This window comes from Danio aesculapii, chromosome 14 (assembly GCF_903798145.1).
Source record: "Danio aesculapii chromosome 14, fDanAes4.1, whole genome shotgun sequence".
NCBI classification, from domain to species: Eukaryota; Metazoa; Chordata; class Actinopteri; order Cypriniformes; family Danionidae; genus Danio; species Danio aesculapii.
In genome coordinates, this window is record NC_079448.1 from 54003945 (window position 1) to 54027188 (window position 23244).

The 23244-nt window shown below is 37.5% G+C and overlaps 1 protein-coding gene across 1 annotated transcript in view; it reads left to right on the top strand.

Annotated features, from left to right (window-relative positions):
• The window catches only part of sncb (synuclein, beta), a 39804-nt gene extending 19766 nt beyond the window's left edge, over positions 1-20038 (top strand). The window contains exons 5-6 of the mRNA XM_056472966.1: positions 13903-13986; positions 19216-20038. Coding sequence (XP_056328941.1) covers positions 13903-13986; positions 19216-19245 — 114 coding nt within the window. The 3' untranslated portion in view covers positions 19246-20038. The remainder of the gene's footprint in view (positions 1-13902; positions 13987-19215) is intronic.
• The last annotated feature ends 3206 nt before the right edge of the window (positions 20039-23244 follow it).

Consider the following 23244-nt stretch of genomic DNA (forward strand, 5'->3'; position numbering starts at 1 on the left):
GAGCAGAAATATATGTATATTGGAGGTTTGCTTACTAAATACTAATTCCAATCATCTTTGGGTTTACTTTCAGTACAGAAAACTATTGATGCTCATATCATTCTGTTAATGCATTTCTTTTCTATGTATTAGAGACAGCAAACAGACTAATATAATATTTTAATATCTCTCACCAAGTCATATTTCTCTGTTGGTTTATGATGCACACACCAGCCATTATCCTAGACTAGACTTAATCAAAAACATGTTCTTGAGACATGATTTAGTTTCAGTTTTTCTTTCACAGATTACATATTAATATTATGCTTTTTATAAGTTGTGATATAAGTCTCGGGTGTCTTCATAATGTACTTCAGCTCATAATAACGTCATGGATCATTTCATATCATGCTCTTAATGTCACTTTTTTGAGTGGGACAAAAACTTTTCTTGTGCGTCTCTTTAAATGCAAATGAGCAGCTGCTCCCCCCTCCCTTTTTCCAGAAGAGGGTGGAGCCTTTACAGCTTGTGCCTTGGTTACTCTAGAAACAACAAACAAAAGATGTTGGTTACGTGGCGGATATTGCTCTCTTTCTCTCTGGCTGTTTCTCAATATGCGTTCTTGCGTTCTTGTGTCCTCGTGAAACGTCATCAACCGTCGACGAAGTATTGTTCCAATTCAAAGTTCACATCTTGCCAAGTACAGATCAAATTCCCGGATGTGTACTTGCTCTGCCCCTTTTGCCAAGGATGCATTGAGAGGTGACTTGTGCGAACTTGTGAAGCACAGGTATCCCAGAATGCATTGCATAAGCAGTGAAAGCTAATATCGGAGGAGAAAACCCGCATGGTTTTAAAAATACTCCTCTGTTGTGTCACAAAATAAAGTTTTAAGAGTTTTTCAGGCGAGAATGTAGTTGTTTTAAACTCGAATTGGCAGTTTATTTATAGAGATAGCGCGTCTTTGTGCCTCAGCTTATGCGGACTCTGACCCCCAGCCTGTCAGCGGGATCTTCGTCATCACCTCCCCCGCCGAGAGCAGCTTTACATTGGCCAGTCCATCACGGATGTACCACTGGATCTCATCTCTCCATTGTAGTTAAAACATGATATTTAATACATCTTGTGCATATCTAACGGACAGTTTTTGGTCTTTTAAATATATTATTTGTTCTCAGGTGTGTTATTTTGGCAGTCTTATTTTGTTACGTTTTATAATTGTCTTTAAATATATTACTGTATTGTTCGCTGTTTGTCTTTGTTTACCAAATTGACTAACGTTATCTTTATTTCTCATTGTGTGCGTCTTGTACTTTATACTTGTATAATGTCCATTGTAGTTTATTAAATCTGATAATAAAAGACCAGAGTCTGTGTATAATAACCCATTTCACTTCACATTTATGGTTATTTACGTTTATATTTTCATAAATCATAAATATTCATTCATAACATTGATATAATATTAATTATAGGACCGTGCTTTATGTAATTAAATCATTTTATTGTTAATGTACAGTGAAACCGATGAATCCGTGTTGAGGTAAGTGACGCTATAAAGTACACTGCCGTTCCATTTGAAGAAGTACCCGACTTGTGTCATCGCGTCCTCGGGAGTTCATTCTTCCAAGTGTGAACTTGGCAAGTCTGAACTTCCAAGGACGCAAGTCCAAACTTTGCATACTTGGTATTGAGAAACAACCTCTCTCTCTCTCTCTTTCTCTCTCAAATTCAAAAGTTGCTTTATTGGCATGACAAATGTCTTGCCAAAGCATTTATAGAGTTTAAATAAAAGTAACATATATAATAACATATATAATAACGTATATAATAATAATAAAAAAACAGTACACACGATAGATAGTAGTAGTAGTAGTAGTAAAAAAAAACAATGTATATATATATATATATATATGGCTTGAGAAAATCAAAACTTTCCGACAAACTATCATAGAGACTTAAAATTACGCTCATTTAACTTCAGACTACCAATCTGCCAAACACTGATGACCTTTTAACTTACTAGCCACACCCTAACAACCACTTAGTTCCATAGACTTCCATTGTAAAAAAAACTGCCTTTGACTCTACATTAGACATACTAAAACATACCAATCCATACTAACAGCACGCTACTCCATATCAGAAACATACTAATGACATACTAGCAACATGCTAATTCATACTATAATCATACTAGCAACATGCTAATTCGTTCTATAATCATACTAGCAACATGCTAATTCATCCTAACAATATACTAATCCATACTGGAAACATACTAACAAACATAGTAATCATGCTAACAAACATACTAATCATACTAACAAACATGCTAATTCATACTAAGTTCATGCTAACGGCATGCTAGTTTATACTAGAAACATGCTAGTGACATACTAATTTATGCTGGAAACATGGTAATTTATGTTAGCAACTGCCTAGCAACCACTCAGAACACCTTAGCAACTGCCTAGCAACACCTTAGTATCTCTCTCTCTCTCTCTCACTCTCTCTCTCTTTCTAACACTCACACGCTCACACTGCAGACACGAGGGCACAGATTCATATTGGATAAATTTCCACATATGAACAAGGCCTGAATCTGATTTGAGTAAATCGGAATCCATGTGATTTTTTTTCCTGCTTACACGTACATGGCATAGACTGTAAAAGATATGGATGTAGCATCCGTGACATCACCCATAGGTATTAGAAGAACCCAAAAGAAGCTACCAGTAGGCGTGGCCAATTGTCGCCATTTTATTCACACGTCATCGCACCAACCGGGGGATAACAAACAAGGGAAAAGAGGCGGAGTGTGAGCAGAGCTACAGACACCTGCTGCCATTTTGCTTAGACTGGCGTTCCTATGGGACCCTGCTGCAAAATCCAGCTTAAACCAGCCTGGGCTGGTTGGCTGGTTTTAGCTGGTTGACCAGCCTGGTTTTAGAGGGATTTTGGCCATTTCCAGGTTTCCAGCTATTTCCAGCCTGGTCTTAGCTGGTCAGGCTGGAAAATGACCAGCTAAATCCAGCTAAAACCAGCCTGACCAGCCTGGTTTAAGCTGAACATAGCTGGTTTAGGCTGGGCTCCCAGCCTGACTAGGCTGGTCAAGCTGGTTTTAGCTGGTCGTCTCCCAGCCTGACCAGCTAAGACCAGGCTGGAAATGGCTGGAAACCAGCCTGGAAGTGGCCAAAACCCCTCTAAAACCAGCCTGGTCGACCAGCTAAAACCAGCCAACCAGCCTAGGCTGGTTTAAGCTGTTTTTTTTCAGTAGGGGAGAATTGCTTAATACTTTGTGTCTTGGTTGTACACTATATCAATAAAGTGTTTAGTCTTTTAAAAACACTGCTGTAATACACTAAACATTGTTCTTATGATATTTTTAACAGGAGGAAAGTGCAAATTACTTCCTTCAGATATAGTCTGTGCTAGTAAATGCAAGACTATTGATGAAATCCATAACACTGTATGACAATGCTTCAGATGACTGTTCTAGAGCCTACAGCTAATCAATCTGTCAGATTCTGGAGTGCTTTACAGCTCTAAAGATAAATATAAATGATTTTAAAACAAATACATTTACAGAGATGGCTTATAAGTATATCATTTCACTCACCTAGGAAATGGAGGACATGTGAATGGTTTGTGAGCACAATTAAGTGCACACAGCATGTCATATCATCTGATAATTGTAAGAAATAAGTCCAAAAATCAATTGACTGTGTAAAACCACATAAAACAACTCAAAAATACAATATATATGCAGAGTTCAGCGGCTAATCAGCCGGAATCAGCTGAGGTGATGATGACCAGCGAGACCTAGCTGTCACTCAAGTGGCCACGCCCTTATTTATGCAGACTTAATATAACCTAATATAAAGGAAACGGCTGAGTTATAAAAAGAATTCACCCCCTCACAGCTGTCATGAAGGGTAATATTAGCTATATGAACCAAAATCGTTCTTAGTACCAGGCTGTAAACACCTTTTCTTGTGCTGTAAAATTGGCCATTTTACAGTGGGCTTAATAGAAATTTGCTCCATATGGAGCCAGGACTAGCGGAATTTCAATGAATTGCAGTTTCAGCAACACAATCTCAAGGCAATTCGTAACTTTTTGATTTAGTGGCTAATTCGTATGAATCCGTACGATCTAATTCGTACATTTTAGTATGATTTGCTCATCCCCAAATGACGGTTGGGTTTAGGGGTGGGGTTAGGTGCCACGCCTCCTTTTTAAAATCGTACAGTTTTCTCGTGAGATCAGGCTGGTTTCAGTTACTTCCGTATTGGAGAGCGGGAGGTTGCTGCTTGGTACATGGCAAGGCAAGGCAAGTTTATTTCTATAGCACATTTCATACACAGTGGCAATTCAAAGTGCTTTACATAAACAGGAATTAAAGAGACGAGTATAAGAAAAATAAAAACAAATAATAAAAATGGTAAAAAAAACAACAACATAAAAACAGATAAAATGTGTTATAAAAGAATGAAAAAGAAGAAGAGAAAGACATAATAGTGCGATCTGTCGAACGTAGCACAGAGCTCATTCAGTAAAGACACAGCTAAACAGATGTGTTTTCAGTCTTGATTTGAATATGTCTAATGTTGGAGCACATCTGATCATTTCTGGAAGCTGATTCCAGCAGCGAGGGGCGTAGTAGCTGAAGGCCGATTCACCCTGCTTTGACTGAACTCTTGGAATTTCTAGTTTATATGACCATGTCTGATCTGTACCACATAGGAGAAAAAAATCGGAACTGAGTCACTTGAACCATGCAGTGTAAATGCAGCCAAAGTTGACTTCATTTCATCCAGACGGCTTCTAGTTTGATTGGATTGTAAACATATTGTGTAAATGTAGCTATGAATTATTTGTCACATTTTTAGATCTGTATAATGCATAGGATGGACTGTAGTGAATGCTAGTGGATCTTCATCATGCACATGTCCATCAGATGTGGTTATTATGGGTTACTGTAAGAGAAATAAACAAGCTAAAGACGTCACACACTCTCACACACGCACGTCATGACACAAGACACATAATGGAGGGATACTTATCCTAGGGGGAATATAGTGTCTTAGTTTAGCTCTCTGTCCTGCTGAGCCCCTCCAACTCTCTCTCTCTCTCTCTCTCTCTGTCTCTCTCTCTCTCTCTCTCTCTCGCGCGCGCTCTTTCGCTCTCTCTCGCTCATCAACAAATGTTTCATATCTGTTGCCAAAGTATTTGTGATGTTTACATTAAACAGAACATATGAGAGCAAATGAAATAGCAGTAGCGATTGAAGAAATAATTAACAGTATAATACCAGTCAACATTTTAGAATAAAACAGTAATTATAAATCATTTCTTTATTCATTTAATATTTAATTCAAATTGTCTTTATTGGCATGAGTATCGCTAAAACATTACATATTACATAAACAATTAATAATAGTCATTTTATAATGCATACATTCATGCATGATGCAACCAAATCTTAAATAAATGCATACATAAATAAGAAAATGCCTAATATAATGCTTAAAAAGATATAAGGAAATAAATATATAAATCTCTTTTTCACACACACACACTCTCTCTTTCTCTCGACCTTGTCCAAGGTTACAGTACTAGGTTGCGCGGTACTTACACAGCATAGATTATGAGAGGAGAAGCCAGTTATTCCTCAGACTTAGGCAGATTTGCTTCCCTTTGTACAAACTGTTGATTTCAGTGTGACGTCTCCAGTCATTCCAGTATTCTGCAATCTAATATTACAGGATTACATGTTATACTACAGGGCTGTTGAATGCTTAGTTCTGATTGGCTGATGAACATTTTAAGGTGTTAAACTATTTTTATTTGCACAGCTGAAGTAGTTCCAGGCTGGTTCTGGCTGCTCTCCAGATCCATATGAACTACGCTGATTGAGTTCTCATATTTCAGGTCCTTATTTTGAAGCAAAAGATATTACATTTCATTTATTCAGTTAGCAGATGCATTTATTTAAAGTGACTTACTGTACAAAGGAGGATAAAAGAAGCACCATATTAGTTGCGATATTAGTTACGTCTCAAATGTCATACTGTGTGGTTTTACATTGTGCATTTATACACTTAACTGTGTAGTGTTTTAGGCCCAATCCCATTTTTGTATCAGCCTTCATCCTCAGCTCTGCCCCCTCATCTTCAGCCCCTCCCCTTCATCCTCAGCTCCGCCCCTTCATCATCAACTCCTCCCCTTGATAATCAGCTCCTCCCTTTCATTCTCAACTCCTCCCCTTGATAATCAGCTCCTCCCTTTCATTCTCAGCTCCTCCCCTTTATCATCAGCTCCTCCCCTTCATCATCATCTTCTCCAATTCATCTATAGCTCATTCCCTTGATAATCAGCTCTTTGCCTTCATCCTCAGCTCCTCCCCTTGATTATCATCCCCTCCCCTTCATCCTCAGCTCTGCCCCCTCATCTTCAGCCCCTCCCCTTCATCCTCAGCTCCGCCCCTTCATCATCAAATCCTCCCCTTGATAATCAGCTCCTCCCTTTCATTCTCAACTCCTCCCCTTGATAATCAGCTCCTCCCTTTCATTCTCAGCTCCTCCCCTTTATCATCAGCTCCTCCCCTTCATCATCATCTTCTCCAATTCATCCTTAGCTCATTCCCTTGATAATCAGCTCTTTGCCTTCATCCTCAGCTCCTCCCCTTGATTATCAGCCCCTCCCCTTCATCCTCAGCTCTGCCCCCTCATCCTCAGCTCCGCCCCTTCATCTCCAACTCCTCCCCTTGATCATCAGCTCCTCCCTTCATCAACAGTAACTCCCATTGATCAGTAGCTCCTCCCCTTCATTATCAGCTTCTCCCATTGATCTTTAGCTCCTCCTCATCCACTACATGGGCAAAACTAAGTGCATGAAGTGTTCAACATTACACACTTCTGTTTATCAGTTGAAGAAGTGCATTTATTTGGGTATTTTTTTTTCTTTATTTTAATTAAACTACAAAATGGCGTAGATTTGTGGATAAGTATGCAATTTTATATGCCCCATGCAAATAAATACAGTATACACACCCATCTACAGTGAAGACTCAGAGAACACTTGTTGACAGAGCTGCTCTGCTACTTTAATAATACAATAGTGTGAGAACCTGAAAAACAACATGGTATTTCTCAGTAGTGAAGCAGTAACATCACTGTCTATGAAGCAAATAAAGTTTTGCTGTTAGTAGAGACGCCTCCAAACACTGTTGAGACACACGGACTACATCAAGGTCCAACATGAGGACTATTTGAGCAACATCCATTCATTCGTTTACTTTTCAGCTTAGTCCCTTTATTAATCTGGGGTCGCCACAGCAGAATTTAAGCTATTTATTACTGTTGTTATTATCTGCGTTCATAATCATTTTAATGATAACATATCTAACATATCTTTTATTAACATTGCAGTGAAAGCCACGCACAACTCGGATCATTTCTACTGTGTGCGCATGCAAAACATTTATTTGTGTTGAATTTAAACAAACAAATTAAATTGAGCAGTGTTCAACTTAATTTGTTTGTTTAAATTCAGCCCAAATAAATAGTTTACAACCACTTAACGTAAAAAAATTGAGTAAATCCAAGGAATCATCTTTGAATAATTTTTTTCAGTGTATAAGCATGGAACTTTAAGCTAGCGCACAGTTGGCATAACTTTGTTTAGTTGCAGCAGTTTTGATCCGCGCAGCAGAAACGTAGCGTTGAGAAGCCTTTACGATTAATTAACTGTAATGAATTAAAGCGCGGTTAATAGTGAAATCGACTAATCATTGCATTCCTATTAACGATATCAGTGCACGAAATTCCTTTTCTACAAACATATCCAAATGTTTTCTGCTGCTCGTGTTGTATTGAACAGACACACGTCATAACTATGGCAGCCGCTTTTCAACAAACTAAATTTATTTTTAATGTCTTGGTCACACTATTTAAAGGGGCCAGAATCAAATTGCCTCAGGGGTCTGGTTCGGCCCTCAGGCTGCCAATCGAATAGCCCTGCATTAGACAATGATGATATTGAAAGCACTGTCACCTCACAGCAAGAGGATCGCTAATTCGAGCCTGCAGCCGATGCCATTTCTGTGTGGAGTTTTGCATGTTCTCCCTGTGTTGGCGTGGGTTTCCGGGTGCTCCGGTTTCCCCCACAGTTCAAACAAATGTGCTGTAGGTGAATAGGGTAAGCTAAATTGTCCGTAGTGCATGTCCTGGTCCTCCAGGTTGGAGGTTGAGCATTGGACTAACGACCCACCTCGTGAAAATGAGATGTTACGAAACACCAACATGGTGCGACTAAATGCCAACTTCAATATAAACGGCCCTGGCATGAGTAAGTATATACAATGTTGAAGCTAGTGTGTATCTGTATTTTTAGTATACAGTTTTAAGACAGTATCAGTTTCAGTGATTAAACATATTTACAGGTAATTATTAATATTAATAATGCAAACTGCACAAGTACATCCTAATATTTACTTATTAATTAATTAATTTTTAAATATTATTTCATTCGTAAACAATAGTTTTTTATTTTTACATCAGAATTTATAAGGCCAGCATTTTTCAGACAAACAAATTCATTGATTTTAGGCTGTAAAACATCCCACAAAATCCCTCTGGTGCTGTATAACAGCAGTGGTGGTGCTGACAGGTTTACTAGTGTGGTCCTCCATGGATTTTCCCCACCAGGCTTAAAAATTAGCCGTCCTTTGTGGAGACCCGCTAATCTGATAAATCACTTACAGGAAAATCAGCATAAGAGGCTTGAGGCATATGTGCTCAGTGTTTACACTTCTGAGCGAGTGTGTGAGCATGTCTATAAGTCTGTACATGTGTATGAAGACGCTGTAGCTGAAGAAACAAACCCAATGTGCTGAATTAGAAAGCTTAGTTAATCATCATTCTGATTCATCTGCAGATCTGCTATTGTCAGGAGAGTGTGTGTGACCGGTTTAAGTGTGTAGTTTAGCGGCTCTGAAACATGTGAACATGTGTGGGTGGTCAGTGATAACTGTGGTGCTGGACTGGCTGAGTGTGTGTGTGTTGTGTGTTTGTTTGTGTACTAGATGTTGTAATGAACAGATACAGACTATATAGTCACATTATTTGCTAGAACAAACACACTACCATCATATTTGAAAGAAATGCTTCAACTTAAGTACTCTATGTAAAATATTTAAATCTATATGCCATTTTCATAATCTTTGCAATAGATTATATATTTCAATATAGCATTCTTTATTTTTATCTTAATTTTTACTGTGCACATTTTATTTGCACTCACTAAAAATGGCTTTTCTAGTATCCAACATTCATATATATACATATTATACATTCATACATCTATATTATATATATATATATATATATATATATATATATATATATATATATATATATATATATATATATATATATATATATATATATATCATACCTGTCAACCCTCCCATTTTTCCCAGGATTCTCCCATATTTTACAGTTCTATCCTGCTATTATCCCGTAAAAGTATTCTCCCGTATTTTCAGTCTTTCTCTGAAGAGTGGCATATAAACATTAAAGAGCCGATCCTTCCTTTACGCAACCCATACTGCCGAACCACCAGGGGCCGCCCTTGCTCTTAAATGAGAGTCTGTTCTTTGCTTTTGCTTTATTTAGGCATGAAAACACTTCGAAATATAAAAACGGCAGGATTCCCTTTCCTTTTCATTACAGGTGCCGTCTACTCTTCATATGCAATCCTCAAAACAGTCATATAGCGGTGCGTGACTGTCAGCTGACGCGCTCCATAGTGATAAATAGACGCTGTTTCCCAAACGGATTCTGTACACGTGATTTGAAGCGGAGCAAAAGTCTGGGTTTTGGGTGCGTGTTTGAACAGACATATACACATAATAATAATAATAATAATAATAATATCTAAAGATGTCGATCTTGGTGTTTTTTTTTTTCAAACACAACTAATTTCTTCCTAAATGACCTTAAAAAGTTAGGAAAGCAATCGACTGCTTTAATTATAACGCTCGATCTGTGCATTTATAAAGTGATGCCTGTTATTTAGTGTAATCAAATGAAAAAAAATCTAAATAAGAGATTCATTGGTTGCTCTTTAATCAGAATGTGTTAGTTATACAGTGAAAAAATGGCTAATGAGGCTAATTTCATTATAATAGCTATTAATTTTAATAAGCTAAACTGTTTGCTAAAGTATTTGCTGTCAATGTGTACTATAAAACATATTACTGACCATTTAACTGTTTATTTACAATGAAACAGCTCCAGATGAACATATTTAGTAATTTGACCAATTAAAGTAATTTGATTGACCAATCAGAAGTCAGTATTGTAATAAGGCACCACGCACAAGCACAATACAGTTCATTGCATCATTTCATGATTTTCAATATGTCTAAAAGAGCAGTTCAGACTTTTTAGCATTTCTTAAAAAGAAGAGAATAGAAGGTGTGATGTTTAGTTGTTTAATATTATATATGTGTGCTGTACCTGCCGTTCTATAAGCTGTTCTATATTCACTGTAAAACACAGTATACAGGACTTGCTAACATTTACTATAGTGACCAAAGTTTTTCCATTAATATCTAAGTTACAGCCGACTCTAGTCTCCTTGTTTGTAAAATGAATCTTTATTATTATCCCTAAAATCAGAACGCAAATGATGCGATGCTTGTTTAGAATCACTGTTGTCCAAATGTTGCTCCGTTTTCTTGAAAATGCTTCTCCATACCATGTATTGTTTATGAATGAATCTTGAGCTTTGATATGAGACAATGATTCAGTCATCGATTCAGAAAGACATTTGTGAATGAATCAGCTGTTCGAACAACTCAATTTAATGAATCATTATCCCCTTTTCTCTTGAAATCTTTTAAAAATTGAGTGTTCATTTATTTTCCTTCAGCTTAGTCCCTTATTTATCAGGAGTCACCACTGCGGAATGAACCACCAACTATTCCAGCAAATGTTTTACACAGTGGATACCTTTCCAGCCTCAACCCAGTGCTGGGAAACACCCATACACACTCATTCACACACACACACACTCGTACACTACGGCCAATTTAGTTAATCAATTCCCCAATAGCGCATGTGTTTGGACTGTAGGGGAAACCGGAGCACCCGCAGGAAACCCACGCCAACACGGGGAGGACATGCAAACTCCACACAGAAACGCCAACTGGCCCAGCCGGGACTTGAACCAGCGACCTTCTTGCTGTGAGGCCACAGTGCTAACCACTGAGCCACCATGCTGCCCTCTCTTATATATCTTTTATCAGTATTTAATATTTTTCTATGTATGTACTGATTTGTTTAGGGATGATCTGAAATGTTAGAGCTGTCTTTAGTATTAAAAGCTTGATTTCTTTAGAGCTGAGGAGTAATCTGGTCTGAATGAAGGAATAAAAGGAGTCTGGTCCTCAGATGTCAGAGTGATGGACGTGAAGACTTTGACAGTATAATATCAGATCAGGAGATGTCTGAAATATGACCCAATTAACTCTGATTACTGGGATAAAATAAACCAACCACTGACCCAGAACTGTACAGAATATATATCTACTGTATGTAGGTAATGAGTCTCTCTCTCTCTCTCTCTCTCTCTCTCTCTCTCTCTCTCTCTCTCTCTCTCTCTCTCTCTCCAAGGGAGTTTGATCAAACATTTACTATGCATATAAAGATGTAGCTCATAATACATTGTCCTATATTATACAGTTGAAGTCAGAATTATTAATCCACCTATCAAGTTTTAATTCTTTTATATTTTTTCCCCAATTTTTATTTAAAGGGCACCTATGGTAAAAAATCAACTTTTCAAGCTGTTTGGACAGACATATGTTCATGTATGGTGTATAGACCGTCATATTGGGGTGATATAAGCACACCCAGTGCTTTTTTTTTTTTTTCAATTTAACAACATAAAAAACGGTGGACCAATTGGAGCGGTTTTCAGATCGACCGCAACTTTACGTAGGAGTGTGATTCCCCCGCCCACCAATATTGATTGACAGGTGCGTCATCATATCCTCAGTTTGTTGATTCACGTCTGCCATTTTCAGCGTGAGTCGAAGCGATATCACTAAAGGAACACCCTTGCTCTATTTTTAGATGCAAGGCTCATTGGGCTCAACACAAGATCAATATTCTCCACATTATCGCTCTAATCAGAATTATTGGTTGTATCTTTAGGTAGGTTTGCAAACATGTGTACTTCTCATTGAGTCTACCTTATACTTCAGCCGTTTGCATTTCTCGCGATCCCAGAAGCTCCCTGTGATCTTAACTAGCATGCGTTTTAGAGTTCTAAACATAGGTTTCTATCAGGGTACACTCAAGTCGACGGCTGGGCGCCGCGGACCGCTGCAGAAACCTATGTTTAGAATTCAAAAATGCGTGGCGCGACGATTCGGGACACTTCATGTTTCTGCCGCGCCACAGAGAGTGTCTGGTGTGCCGTGTTGCGGCTTCGAGCGGCGCATCCGGTGCCTCAGTCAAAGTTAATTCAGTGTGCGTGGTTATTAGTTTCTGTGTACAAGCTCGGCACTTGAAACTAGCACACAGTTGGCTGTAAAACTGTACAAAGACACAAATGATTTTGTACTCTCTGCTTGGTCTGTGTCCGAGTCGTACATGTAAGACTGAATGGTGATCCTCTCTCTCCTTCTCTCTCTGCCTGTCAGACTCTGTTGCAAACACAGAGCGGGTGAGCTCATGGCCCCGCCCCCTTATTACGTTGGGCAGGAAGCCGAAACTAATCTACATGTGAAGCAACACACCCCTAAATCAGCGAACTGTGGACACGCCTCTAACACAACACTTTTTAAACACATTATAATAAAAAAATCTGAATTGTGTTTTAAACTGAACCTAAACTGGCACACTCAGAAGAACCATAATATTATTATTAAATAATAAAAAAAGAGGTAAACTATGTGCCCTTTAAAAGTCAAATGCTATTATGGGGTTTCCGCCTGGATTTTGCCTACCCAAATTCCAAAGCTTCCCAAATCCACATGCAGAGGTGTAAATGCAGAAGCTTGGGATCATTTTAAAGAAAACCCTTTGAATTTTTATAAAACATTGTTGAAAGTGATTGAAATAATTGTGTATGTTTTATAATAAACCCCTCAAAAAAAAAAAGAGGCACTTTTTTTTCATAGTCTAAAATTTGAAAGTGTACCTTTAGGTTCTGTGTGGTCCAGATTGCTGTAATTAATATTGTTGGTTCGTGTACATGTCAGTAATGATAGGAAAAAAGAAAATGTCTCCATCATAATCTACGCAAAAGTTATTTTATTCCAACTGATGAGAGAGCGGAACCACTTATGGAGGTATTGGGCCAGTACACACCTTTAAAATGTAAAGAATGCGGAAGTAAATGACATCACAGGTCCAGTACCGGGTACGCAGAGTTTAAGAGTTTTTTTCCAACACATTTCTCAACATAATAGTTTAATAACTAACTTCTAGTAACTGACTGCTTTTATATTTGTTAAGATGACAGTACATAATTCTTCAAGACACTAGTATTCAGCTTAAGGTGACATTTAAAGGCTTAACTAGGGTAATTAGAGTAAAGTTAGGGTAATTAGGTAATTCATTGTTTAACAAAACAAATATTGCTTAAGGGGGCTAATAATATTGACCTTAAAATGGCTTTAAAACAATTAAAAACTGTCTTTATTCTAGCCAAAATAAAATAAATAAGACTTTCTCCAGAAGAAAAAATATTATAGGAAATACTGTGAAAATTTCCTGAATCTGTTCAACATCATTTGGGAAATATTTGAAGAAAAAAAATTCACAAACATGCAATAATAAATGTCACAGGAGGTCAGTCTGTGTTTGATGTGTCTTCATGGTATTTGTTTTGTTTTTACAGCCGGAGTTCGGTCAGGAAGCCACTGAGGAGCCGGGAGAAGGTCTGATGGATCCTGAAGGACAGACATACGACAACAACCAGCAGGTCCAAACAATACACAAAACACACACACAAAATACACTAATAAATAAATGAAATAAAACATATCATACATACGTATACACACACACACACACACACACACACACATATATATATATATATATATATATATTTATACACAGTTGAAGTCAGAACTATTAGCCCCCCTGAATTATTAGCCCCCTGTTTATTTTTTTCCCCAATTTCTGTTTAACGGAGAGAAGATTTTATTCAACACATTTCTGCACATAATAGTTTTAATAACTCATCTCTAATAACTGATTTATTTTCTCTTTGTCATGATGACAGTAAATAATATTTGACTAGATATTCTTCAAGACACTTCTATACAGCTTAAAGTGACATTTAAAGGCTTAACTAGGTTCATTAAGTTGACTAGGCAGGTTAGGGGAATTAGGCAAGTTATTGTATAATGATGGTTTGTTCTGTAGACTATCGGAACAAAAATAGCTTAAAGGGGTTAATAATATTGACCTTAAAATGGGTTTTAAAAAATTAAAAACTGCTTTTATTCTAGCCGAAATAAAACAAATAAGATTTTCTCCAGAAGAAAAAATATTATCAGACATACTGTGAAAATTTCCTTGCTCTGATAAACATAATTTTGGAAATATTTTAAAAATAAGAATAAAAATTCAAAGGGGGCTAATACTTCTAACTTCAGCTGTATATATATATATATATATATATATATATATATATATATATATATATATATATACAGTATAATTAAACTGATGTAAAGCACTGTATATGTATAAATACACACACACAGTCACATATATTTTTATATATATATATATATTTATATATGCAACAGTGGTTTATATAAATACACTGAATAAACCAAGTGACATCAAGCATATGAGGCTTTACAAAGTAAATTCATTCATTCATTTTCCTTTTGGCTTATTCCCTTTATTAATCTGGGGTCACCACAGCGGAATGAACCACCAAGTCAAAATTATATCTAAAAAAATAAAAATAATTTCACAAATTTATTAATTTACATGCTAGTAAACTCTAGATTTAGAGAATAAATGATAATAATTATCACTGTTGTTAATAATAATGTATTTTTTAAGTATTACAACTCTTTAATTTACCAATAAAAATGTAATAATTTAATAAATATAAACAATTGGGGAAGTATTAAATAAAATATAACACAATATAACATATTAAAGTTTAATAGATTAATAGATTTTCGTCCAATCTTCTTATTCTCAAACAAAAAATACAGTTTAACACAAATACAGATATTTAAACTTAAGTCAATATTTTAAGCCTGCAGCTGAAAGAGCATCGGCTGCATAAAAACACTTCAGAGTAGTTGTCGGTTCATTCTGTTGTGGTGCACGCCCCGGGGTTTTATACTATTGATGTGTTTGGTTTGTCTGGCGTGTGTTCTGGACACTCCGATATGGTGGGATTCCATGTGTGTGTGTGTGTGTGTGTGTGTGTGTGTGTGCGTGCGTGGGTGGGTGTGTGTGTTTCTCTGCTCCCTCCTCCTCATTATGCTCAGTCATTCTGCTGACGTCAAGCACACAGGTGCATTGTGGGTAATGATGCTAAGGTATTCTCCTGTGATGACCTGTAAAGGAGATAATCTCTCCTTCCGGATGATTCTCTTTTACACAGAAAAGCAGAGAATAATACAGAATAATTGACATGTAGATCATCTTCACATGTCAGAAAATACATTCAACTCATCAGATGTCAGAGATTGTATTAATATGTGATGAAAATGCCTGTATTACTTATCAGTGGAAAACCTATAATGCTAATGTAGTCACATGAAGCATGTCTTGGCCAATCAAATTCCAGCTTTCAGTCTCCTTCCCTGCATACTTTTATAGCGTTAGCATTAGCTGTTATGCTATTTAAGCTAATAGTGCTTCTGATCTGAAGCTTCATCTGCCGCCTGCTGGAGGAACAAGGAACTGCAGAAGATCTGTATATCATATGATCAGATATAATGAGGCAAAATAAGCAAAGTTGTAAAGAGTATATAACATAACATAGTGTAAAATATTATAATAAATATATTCTTTTTTTGACAGATAGTTTAAGTTTTGGTTTAAATTTACTAAAATAATCTTGATCTGGAGGTTAGACGTGACTGAGAAATGCTGTTTTTATAGAGTCTAGTATGTTATTTCTGTTTGGGTTCAGTGTAATTCCAGAAATATGAAAAGCAAACGAAGCAATCAATTAAAACAACTTGAAAAATATCAAAATGTGTTGCATATTGTGTGTCAAAAATGTATTTGTATTATAGTTCACTAAATTAAAAATTAAAATAGTTGCTACTTGAATTACTATAAACATTAAGTGAACTGGTCTTGTTTCAGGTAGAATGTTTCTCATTTTTACAGTTTAATAACTAAAACTCTCTATATAAACATATTTCAAATAAAGCTCATTACATGACACAACCCAGTTATATTATTAAATATATTAACTCCAGTCTTATTATTTAAACTATTTAGAACAGAAATATCTCATTAATCTTAAAGGCTAAATCTAATTATTCATTAAAAACAACAATATTTGCTCAATGATAGTGAAATGACACCAATGGTAATTTTCTTGGATGATTTTTGGCTTTTCTTTAGTCTAAAAAAGATCTTTACAGTCTTTCTGTTTAATATGTTAAGTTGTTTAAAAGGCAAATATTATATTTATATAATATTTTATGAATATATATATATATATTTTATATATATATATATATATATATATATATATATATATATATATATATATATATATATATATATAACTGTTATTCATTCATTCATTCATTTTTGGCTTCGTCCCTTTATTAATCAGGGGTTGCCACAGCGGAATAAACCGCCAACTTATCCAGCATATGTTTTACGCAGTGAATGCCCTTCCAGCCACAACCCGTCACTGGGAAACGCCCATACACTCCCATTCACACACGTACACTACGGCCAATTTAGTTTCTTCAATTCACCTGTACCACATGTGTTTGGACTGTGGGGGAAACCAACATGAGGAGAACATGCAAACTCCACATAGAAATGCCAACTGACCTATCTATCTATCCATCCATCCATCCATCCATCCATAAGTCTGTCCATTTGTCCATCCATCCATCCATCCATCCATTTATTCATCTATATATGTCTACCTATCATTTTGTCCATCCATCTGTCCGTCCGTCCGTCTATCCATCCATCCATCCATCTATATATTGTATCTATACATTGTATCTTTCTGTCTGTATTTGTCTATCTATCCACTGTATTTGAAAACAACTAACCGAGTGAAATGAACATTTGTCAAAGAGTTTTTTTAATGGCAGAAGTAGAATCTTTAAAATCGATGCTTTATAAAAAAAAGTTGTGCTCAGTTGACAGTTTTTCTCAGTGGCTTTGGTGCATTTCTCACAACACTATTTACATTTGCACAACAGTTCATGCATTTCTCTAAACAATTAGTACAAACTGCAAAACCTAGTTGATAACCTACAAAAGCGCGTCACTTGCTCAAAATGGAGAGCTCATTCCTCTAAAGCAAGTATTGATGTCAATGAAAGTGTCAGTGTCATCAGGATGAAAAGTCTTGACACCATTGTTTATGAACAAGATAGTCCGATGGCTTTGTCATGTTTTCATTATGACCATTTACTCTGTACATTTTCTCCAATGCAAAAAAGTGAGATTATAGTGACACGTCCTGAAATGCTCAAGACAGCACTATATACTATTTGCACAGCCATTTGAAAACTACAGTAAAGTTAGACATCACTGTATTTAGTGAGGTATCCGAGTACAAGACACTGAATATGTGTGTTTATCTCTTTACAATTCTAATTTATTCACAGCATTGTGCAAATGAATAAACACACCCTTATTTACAACATACATAAACTTCCATTAGGTAGAGCTGTGCACAACTGTAGACAATATAGCAGTACATACTGAAGCTGAACCTACAACACACACAGGTCTGTAAATCATTCATCAAATTGTTCAATTTAGAAGACATTTCCAGGGAAAAAAAAAAGCTTTAAAATTTTATGTATAAAATTATCTGGACAGATTTTATCAACTAGTTCAACATTTGTGTATGTAATGACTCCAGTAATGAAATGAGCACTGTTAGTTTTATATGGAAAGACTATTCAGGATTCACAAGTTTAGTTCATTTTGACTGACATGACATAAGCAAGTGATAATGATATAAAACAGCAGAGAGTCGTATAAAAGCAATTGATGCATGTCTAAAAGCATTCGCAATTTGTTGGAAGGAATGAGAAACTGCTACTATGATATGACAAAGTCAATTCAATTCAATTCCGCTTTATTTGTGTAGCGCTTTTACAATGTAGATTGTGTCAAAGCAGCTTCACATAAAAGGTCACAGTAAATAGGAACAGTGTAGTTCAGTTTTCAGTGTTTAAGTTCAGTTCAGTTTAGCTCAGTTCAGTGTGGTTTAAATCACTACTGAGAGTCCAAACACTGAAGAGCAAATCCAACGATGCGCAGCTCTATAGATCCCGAACCATGCAAGCCAGTGGCGACAGCGGAGAGGGAAAAAAAAAACTTCACCAGTTGGCTAAAGTGAAGAAAAAACTTCGAGAGAAACCAGACTCAGTTGGGCACGACCATTTCAAATGACTAACTGTTTTGAGAAATGCATTAACTGTTGTGCAAGTGTCAATAGTGTTGTGAGAAATGCACCAAAGCCACTGAGAAAAGCTGTATTACAACATGAGGAATATTGACGTATTTGAACATAGTAAAATAAACATTTATTAATAGTGTTTATCTGTTAAATGGCAGAAAAAAAGTAGAATTTTAAAAATCAATCCTTTATAAAGAAATGTTGTGCTCTGTTTAGGCCCAATCCCAATTCTATTTCTGCACCCCTACCCCTTCTCCTTGGCCCTTAAACCCTTCCCCTTAGCCCTACGTCTTCAAGCTAAAGAGAACTAGGATACCCCTACCTCTTCACGTGAATGAGCGCAAAACAAGGGGTAGGGGTAAGGGGAAGGGCTAAGAGGTAGAATAAGGATTGGGCCTATGTAGAGCCAATCTTTACAGAATGTCTTGAGTGAAATAAACATTTGTCTATTGTGTTTCTTTTAATGATAGAAAAGAAAGTCAAATGTAAAATATCTCTCTCTGTCTGACTGTAACTAATATTTTACCGTCTGTATTTTCTCCTCTGTTTCAGGAGAGCCAGGATTATGAGCCTGAGGCGTAAAAGCGTCACATTCCAAGCCCAAATCCAGCCAGCAGCACAAAAAGTTTATATTAATAACAAGTACAAATCCTAAACACAATAAAAACCTGTTGCAAAAAAAAAAAACGTGAAAAAAATCCAAAAAACGTAAATCTATATTCCAGTTAGTCCTGCCGAGAAATGTTCTTCCTATCAGATATCTACTTTTATGATGATCTATTGTAAATGTCATGTTCTGACGGTAACGTGTTGGATGTAGCGCTATGCTAACTGCCGGGGGACTATCCGTCTCGTTTCCTTGAATCCCTCCCAATGAAACGAGACCCGTTCTCCATTGTGAATCTTTGTACTCGTGAACCTGCATTTCTATATGTGTAATAGATGTTTCATATCTTCCAATGGCATATTGGGGATTCGAATATCTTCGGGTAAATATGATATTATCTATAAATATAGCTGTGTGCAATGCCTGTTTGTGGGATTTGACTTTCTTTTTTAATTTAATATCGACGCGAGTTGTTTATTTCATGTTTTTTGAAGTAAGAGTTTTATACGTTGTGACTTTATAGTTGCTTGTGATATCATTCCAGTGGGTTATTTGTTAGAATTGGCCAGTTTGTATCTCTGTGTGTGCGCGTGTGTGTGTGTGTGTATGCGTTTGTGTACTGGAGATTTTAGTGTAAATGTGTCTTGAGGTGTTTATGGACGTCAGGTCAATATGTGCTTTACAATGCTGGAAATGTCAATATTAAAGGTTTCTGTGTCATTCAGGACAAGCGAATCCTCTCTGTAAATAAAGAAACAAACAAAACAAGATGTTGTACTGGTATTTTCTTTTTACTCTGTCCAATTTTACATTTTTTGTAGTTGAATAAATTAACAGGCCACTTTATTAGGTACACCTGTCCAACTGCTTGTTAACGCAAATTTCTAATCACATGGCAGCAACTCAATGCATTTAGGCATGTAGACATGGTCAAGACGATCTGCTGCAGTTCAAAGTGAGCGTCAGAATGGGGAAAGTAAGGGGATTTAAGGGGTTTTGAACATAACATGGTTGTTGGTGTCAGACGGGCTGCTGTGAGTATTTCAGAAACTGCTGATCTAATGGGATTTTCACGCACAACCATCTCTAGGCTTTACAGAGAATGGTCTGAGAGAAAATATCCTGTGAGCGGCAGTTCTGTTGGTGCAAATGCCTTGTTCATGCCAGAGGTCAGAGGAGAATGGCCAGACTGGTTTCAGCTGATAGAAAGGCAACAGTAACTCAAATAAGCACTCGTTACAACCGAGGTCTGCAGAAGAGCATCTCTGAACACACAACACGTCCAACCTTGAGGCAGATGGGCTACAGCAGCAGAAGACCACACCGAGTGCCACTCCTGTCAGCTAAGAACAGGAAACTGAGGCTACAATTCACACAGGCTCACCAAAACTGGACAATAGAAGATTGGAGAAACGTTGCCTGGTCTGATGAGTCTCCATTTCTGCTGCCACATTCAGATGGTCGGGTCAGAATTTGGCATCAACAACATGAAAGCATGGATCCATCCTGCCTTGAATCAGCGGTTCAGGCTGGTGGTGGTGTAATAGTGTGGGGGGAGATTTTCTTGGCACACTTTGGGTTCATTAGTACCAATTGAGCATCATGTCAACGCCACAGCCTACCTGTGTATTGTTACTGACCATGTCCCTCCCTTTATGACCACAGTGTCTCCATCGTCTGATGGCTACTTCCAGCAGGTTAACGCACCATGTCATAAAGCCTGAATCATCTCAGACTGGTTTCTTGAACATGACAATGAGTTCACTGTACTCAAATGGCCTCCACAGTCACCAGAGCTCAATTTAATAGAGCACCTTTGGGATGCGGTGGAACGGGAGATTGGCATCATGGATGTGCAGCCGACAAATCTGCAGCAACTGTGTGATGCTATCATGTCAATATGGAGCAAAATCTCTGAGGAATATTTCCAGTACCTTGTTGAATCAATGCCATGAAGGATTAAGGCAGTTCTGAAGACACAAGAGGGTCGAACCCGGTACTAGTAAGGTGTACCTATTAACGTGGCCGGTGAGTGTATATTCCGCTCTGATTGGTCACATGCCTCTACTCTTTTCTGATTGGTCAGCTGACTCTGCTGTTCTGATTAGTAAGATGGCTCCACTCTATTGTGATTGGTCAGATGGTGCTACTCTGCTTTGATTGGTCAGTTTTCCCAGCATCATTTAAGTGCAGTGAAGTTGTCTTACTTTGGCAGCAGAAAACAGCCGTAGAGACACAAACCAAACTTCCAGTCGTTTGAGGATTAAAGTAGACATTGTTAAGCAGCCAATGAAGATTACAGACTGGTATAACGCAAATATGTATAACTAAAATGACAGACAGCTCATTTCAGGCTGTCCAGAATCACTTCTTCCTACAGTGAAACACTAACTCTGATCTTCACATTGACATACAGCTTCAGTGCAGACTTCAAGCTCAAACACAAATGCATTAAAGAGGCACTTCATCTTTTGGCAGGTCGTCATCTTTTCCTCAGGATGTGTGTCTCCAGATCAGATCCTGTGCTCTACAGACTTGCTGATCACAGCAGAATCAATGCGCTGGAACGGACGAATAGCTAGCATACCTGCATAAGCCGGGCACCATTGATGGATTAACATGAGCAGGCACAGGGGAATGTGGTGCCTGCGGGCAGCAGAGGGTATTTAAGGGTCCCGCTAAGACCGCTAAGACTGTGAGTGCATGTGCTCAGTATCATGGCTTCCTTTAAGAAGTCTCTGGAGGGGCTGAAGAACAGCACACAGTCGGCCACAAAAGGCGTCACGGACTCTGCAGGTACTCATGGACACACACCGATCATACACACTTCGTTTACTGCATGCATCTGCTAGTATTCATTAAAAATAGCCATGTGTATGTATGGAGGTGGTTGCAAGCAATTAATATGGGCTAAATTTAAACGAAGAAGTTAAATGTAGATGTTAAGTTCAACTTTGTTTATATTCAGCACATATAAATTGATTGCAACCACTGACCTTAAAGCATTAAGTGAACCTTTTTTTTCATTGTAGTTTTTAGATTTTTTTAATGAGTAAATAAAGCTGTTATTGTTATATGATTATAATAAATGTTAAATATTTTATGCATGTTTTTACAAGACTAAAATATTTTAGCAGTACATATGCGATATAGCAATGGAGCAAATATATTTACTTTCAGTGCAATGAATTAATATATTACCCTGCTGAAAAATCCAGCTAAAACCAGCCTAGGCTGGTTGGCTGGTTTTAGCTGGTTGACCAGCCTGGTTTTAGAGGGGTTTTGGCCATTTCCAGGCTGGTTTCTAGCCATTTCCAGCCTGGTCTTAGCTGGTCAGGCTGGAAAATGACCAGCTAAAACCAGCTTGACCAGCCTGGTTTAAGCTGGACATAGCTGGTTTTGGCTGGACTCCCAGCCCTGGCTAGGCTGGTCAAGCTGGTTTTAGCTGGTCATTTTCCAGCCTGACCAGCTAAGACCAGGCTGGAAATAGCCAAAACCCCTCTAAAACCAGGCTGGTCAACCAGCTAAAACCAGCCAACCAGCCTAGGCTGATTTAAGCTGTTTTTTTCAGTAGGGAAATTATATTATATGGGGCAGCACGGTGGGTCAGTGGTCATTAATGTCGCCTCACAGCAAGAAGGTCACTGGTTCGAGTCCCGGCTGAGTCAGTTGGCATTTCTGTGTGGAGTTCGCATGTTCTCCCCGTGTTGTTGTGGGTTTCCTCCGGGTGCTCCGTTTTCCCCCACAGTCTGAACACATGCGCTATAGGTGAATTGATGAACTAAACTGGCCGTAGTGTATGAGTGTGTGTAAATGTGAGTGAGTATGGGTGTTTCCCAGTACTGGGTTGCAGCTGAAAGGCATTTGCTAAAACATTTGCTAGAATAGTTGGTGGTTCATTCCGCTGTGGCGACCCCTGATTAATTAAGGGACTGAGTCAAAGGAAAATAAATGAATGAATGAATTGAACTAGT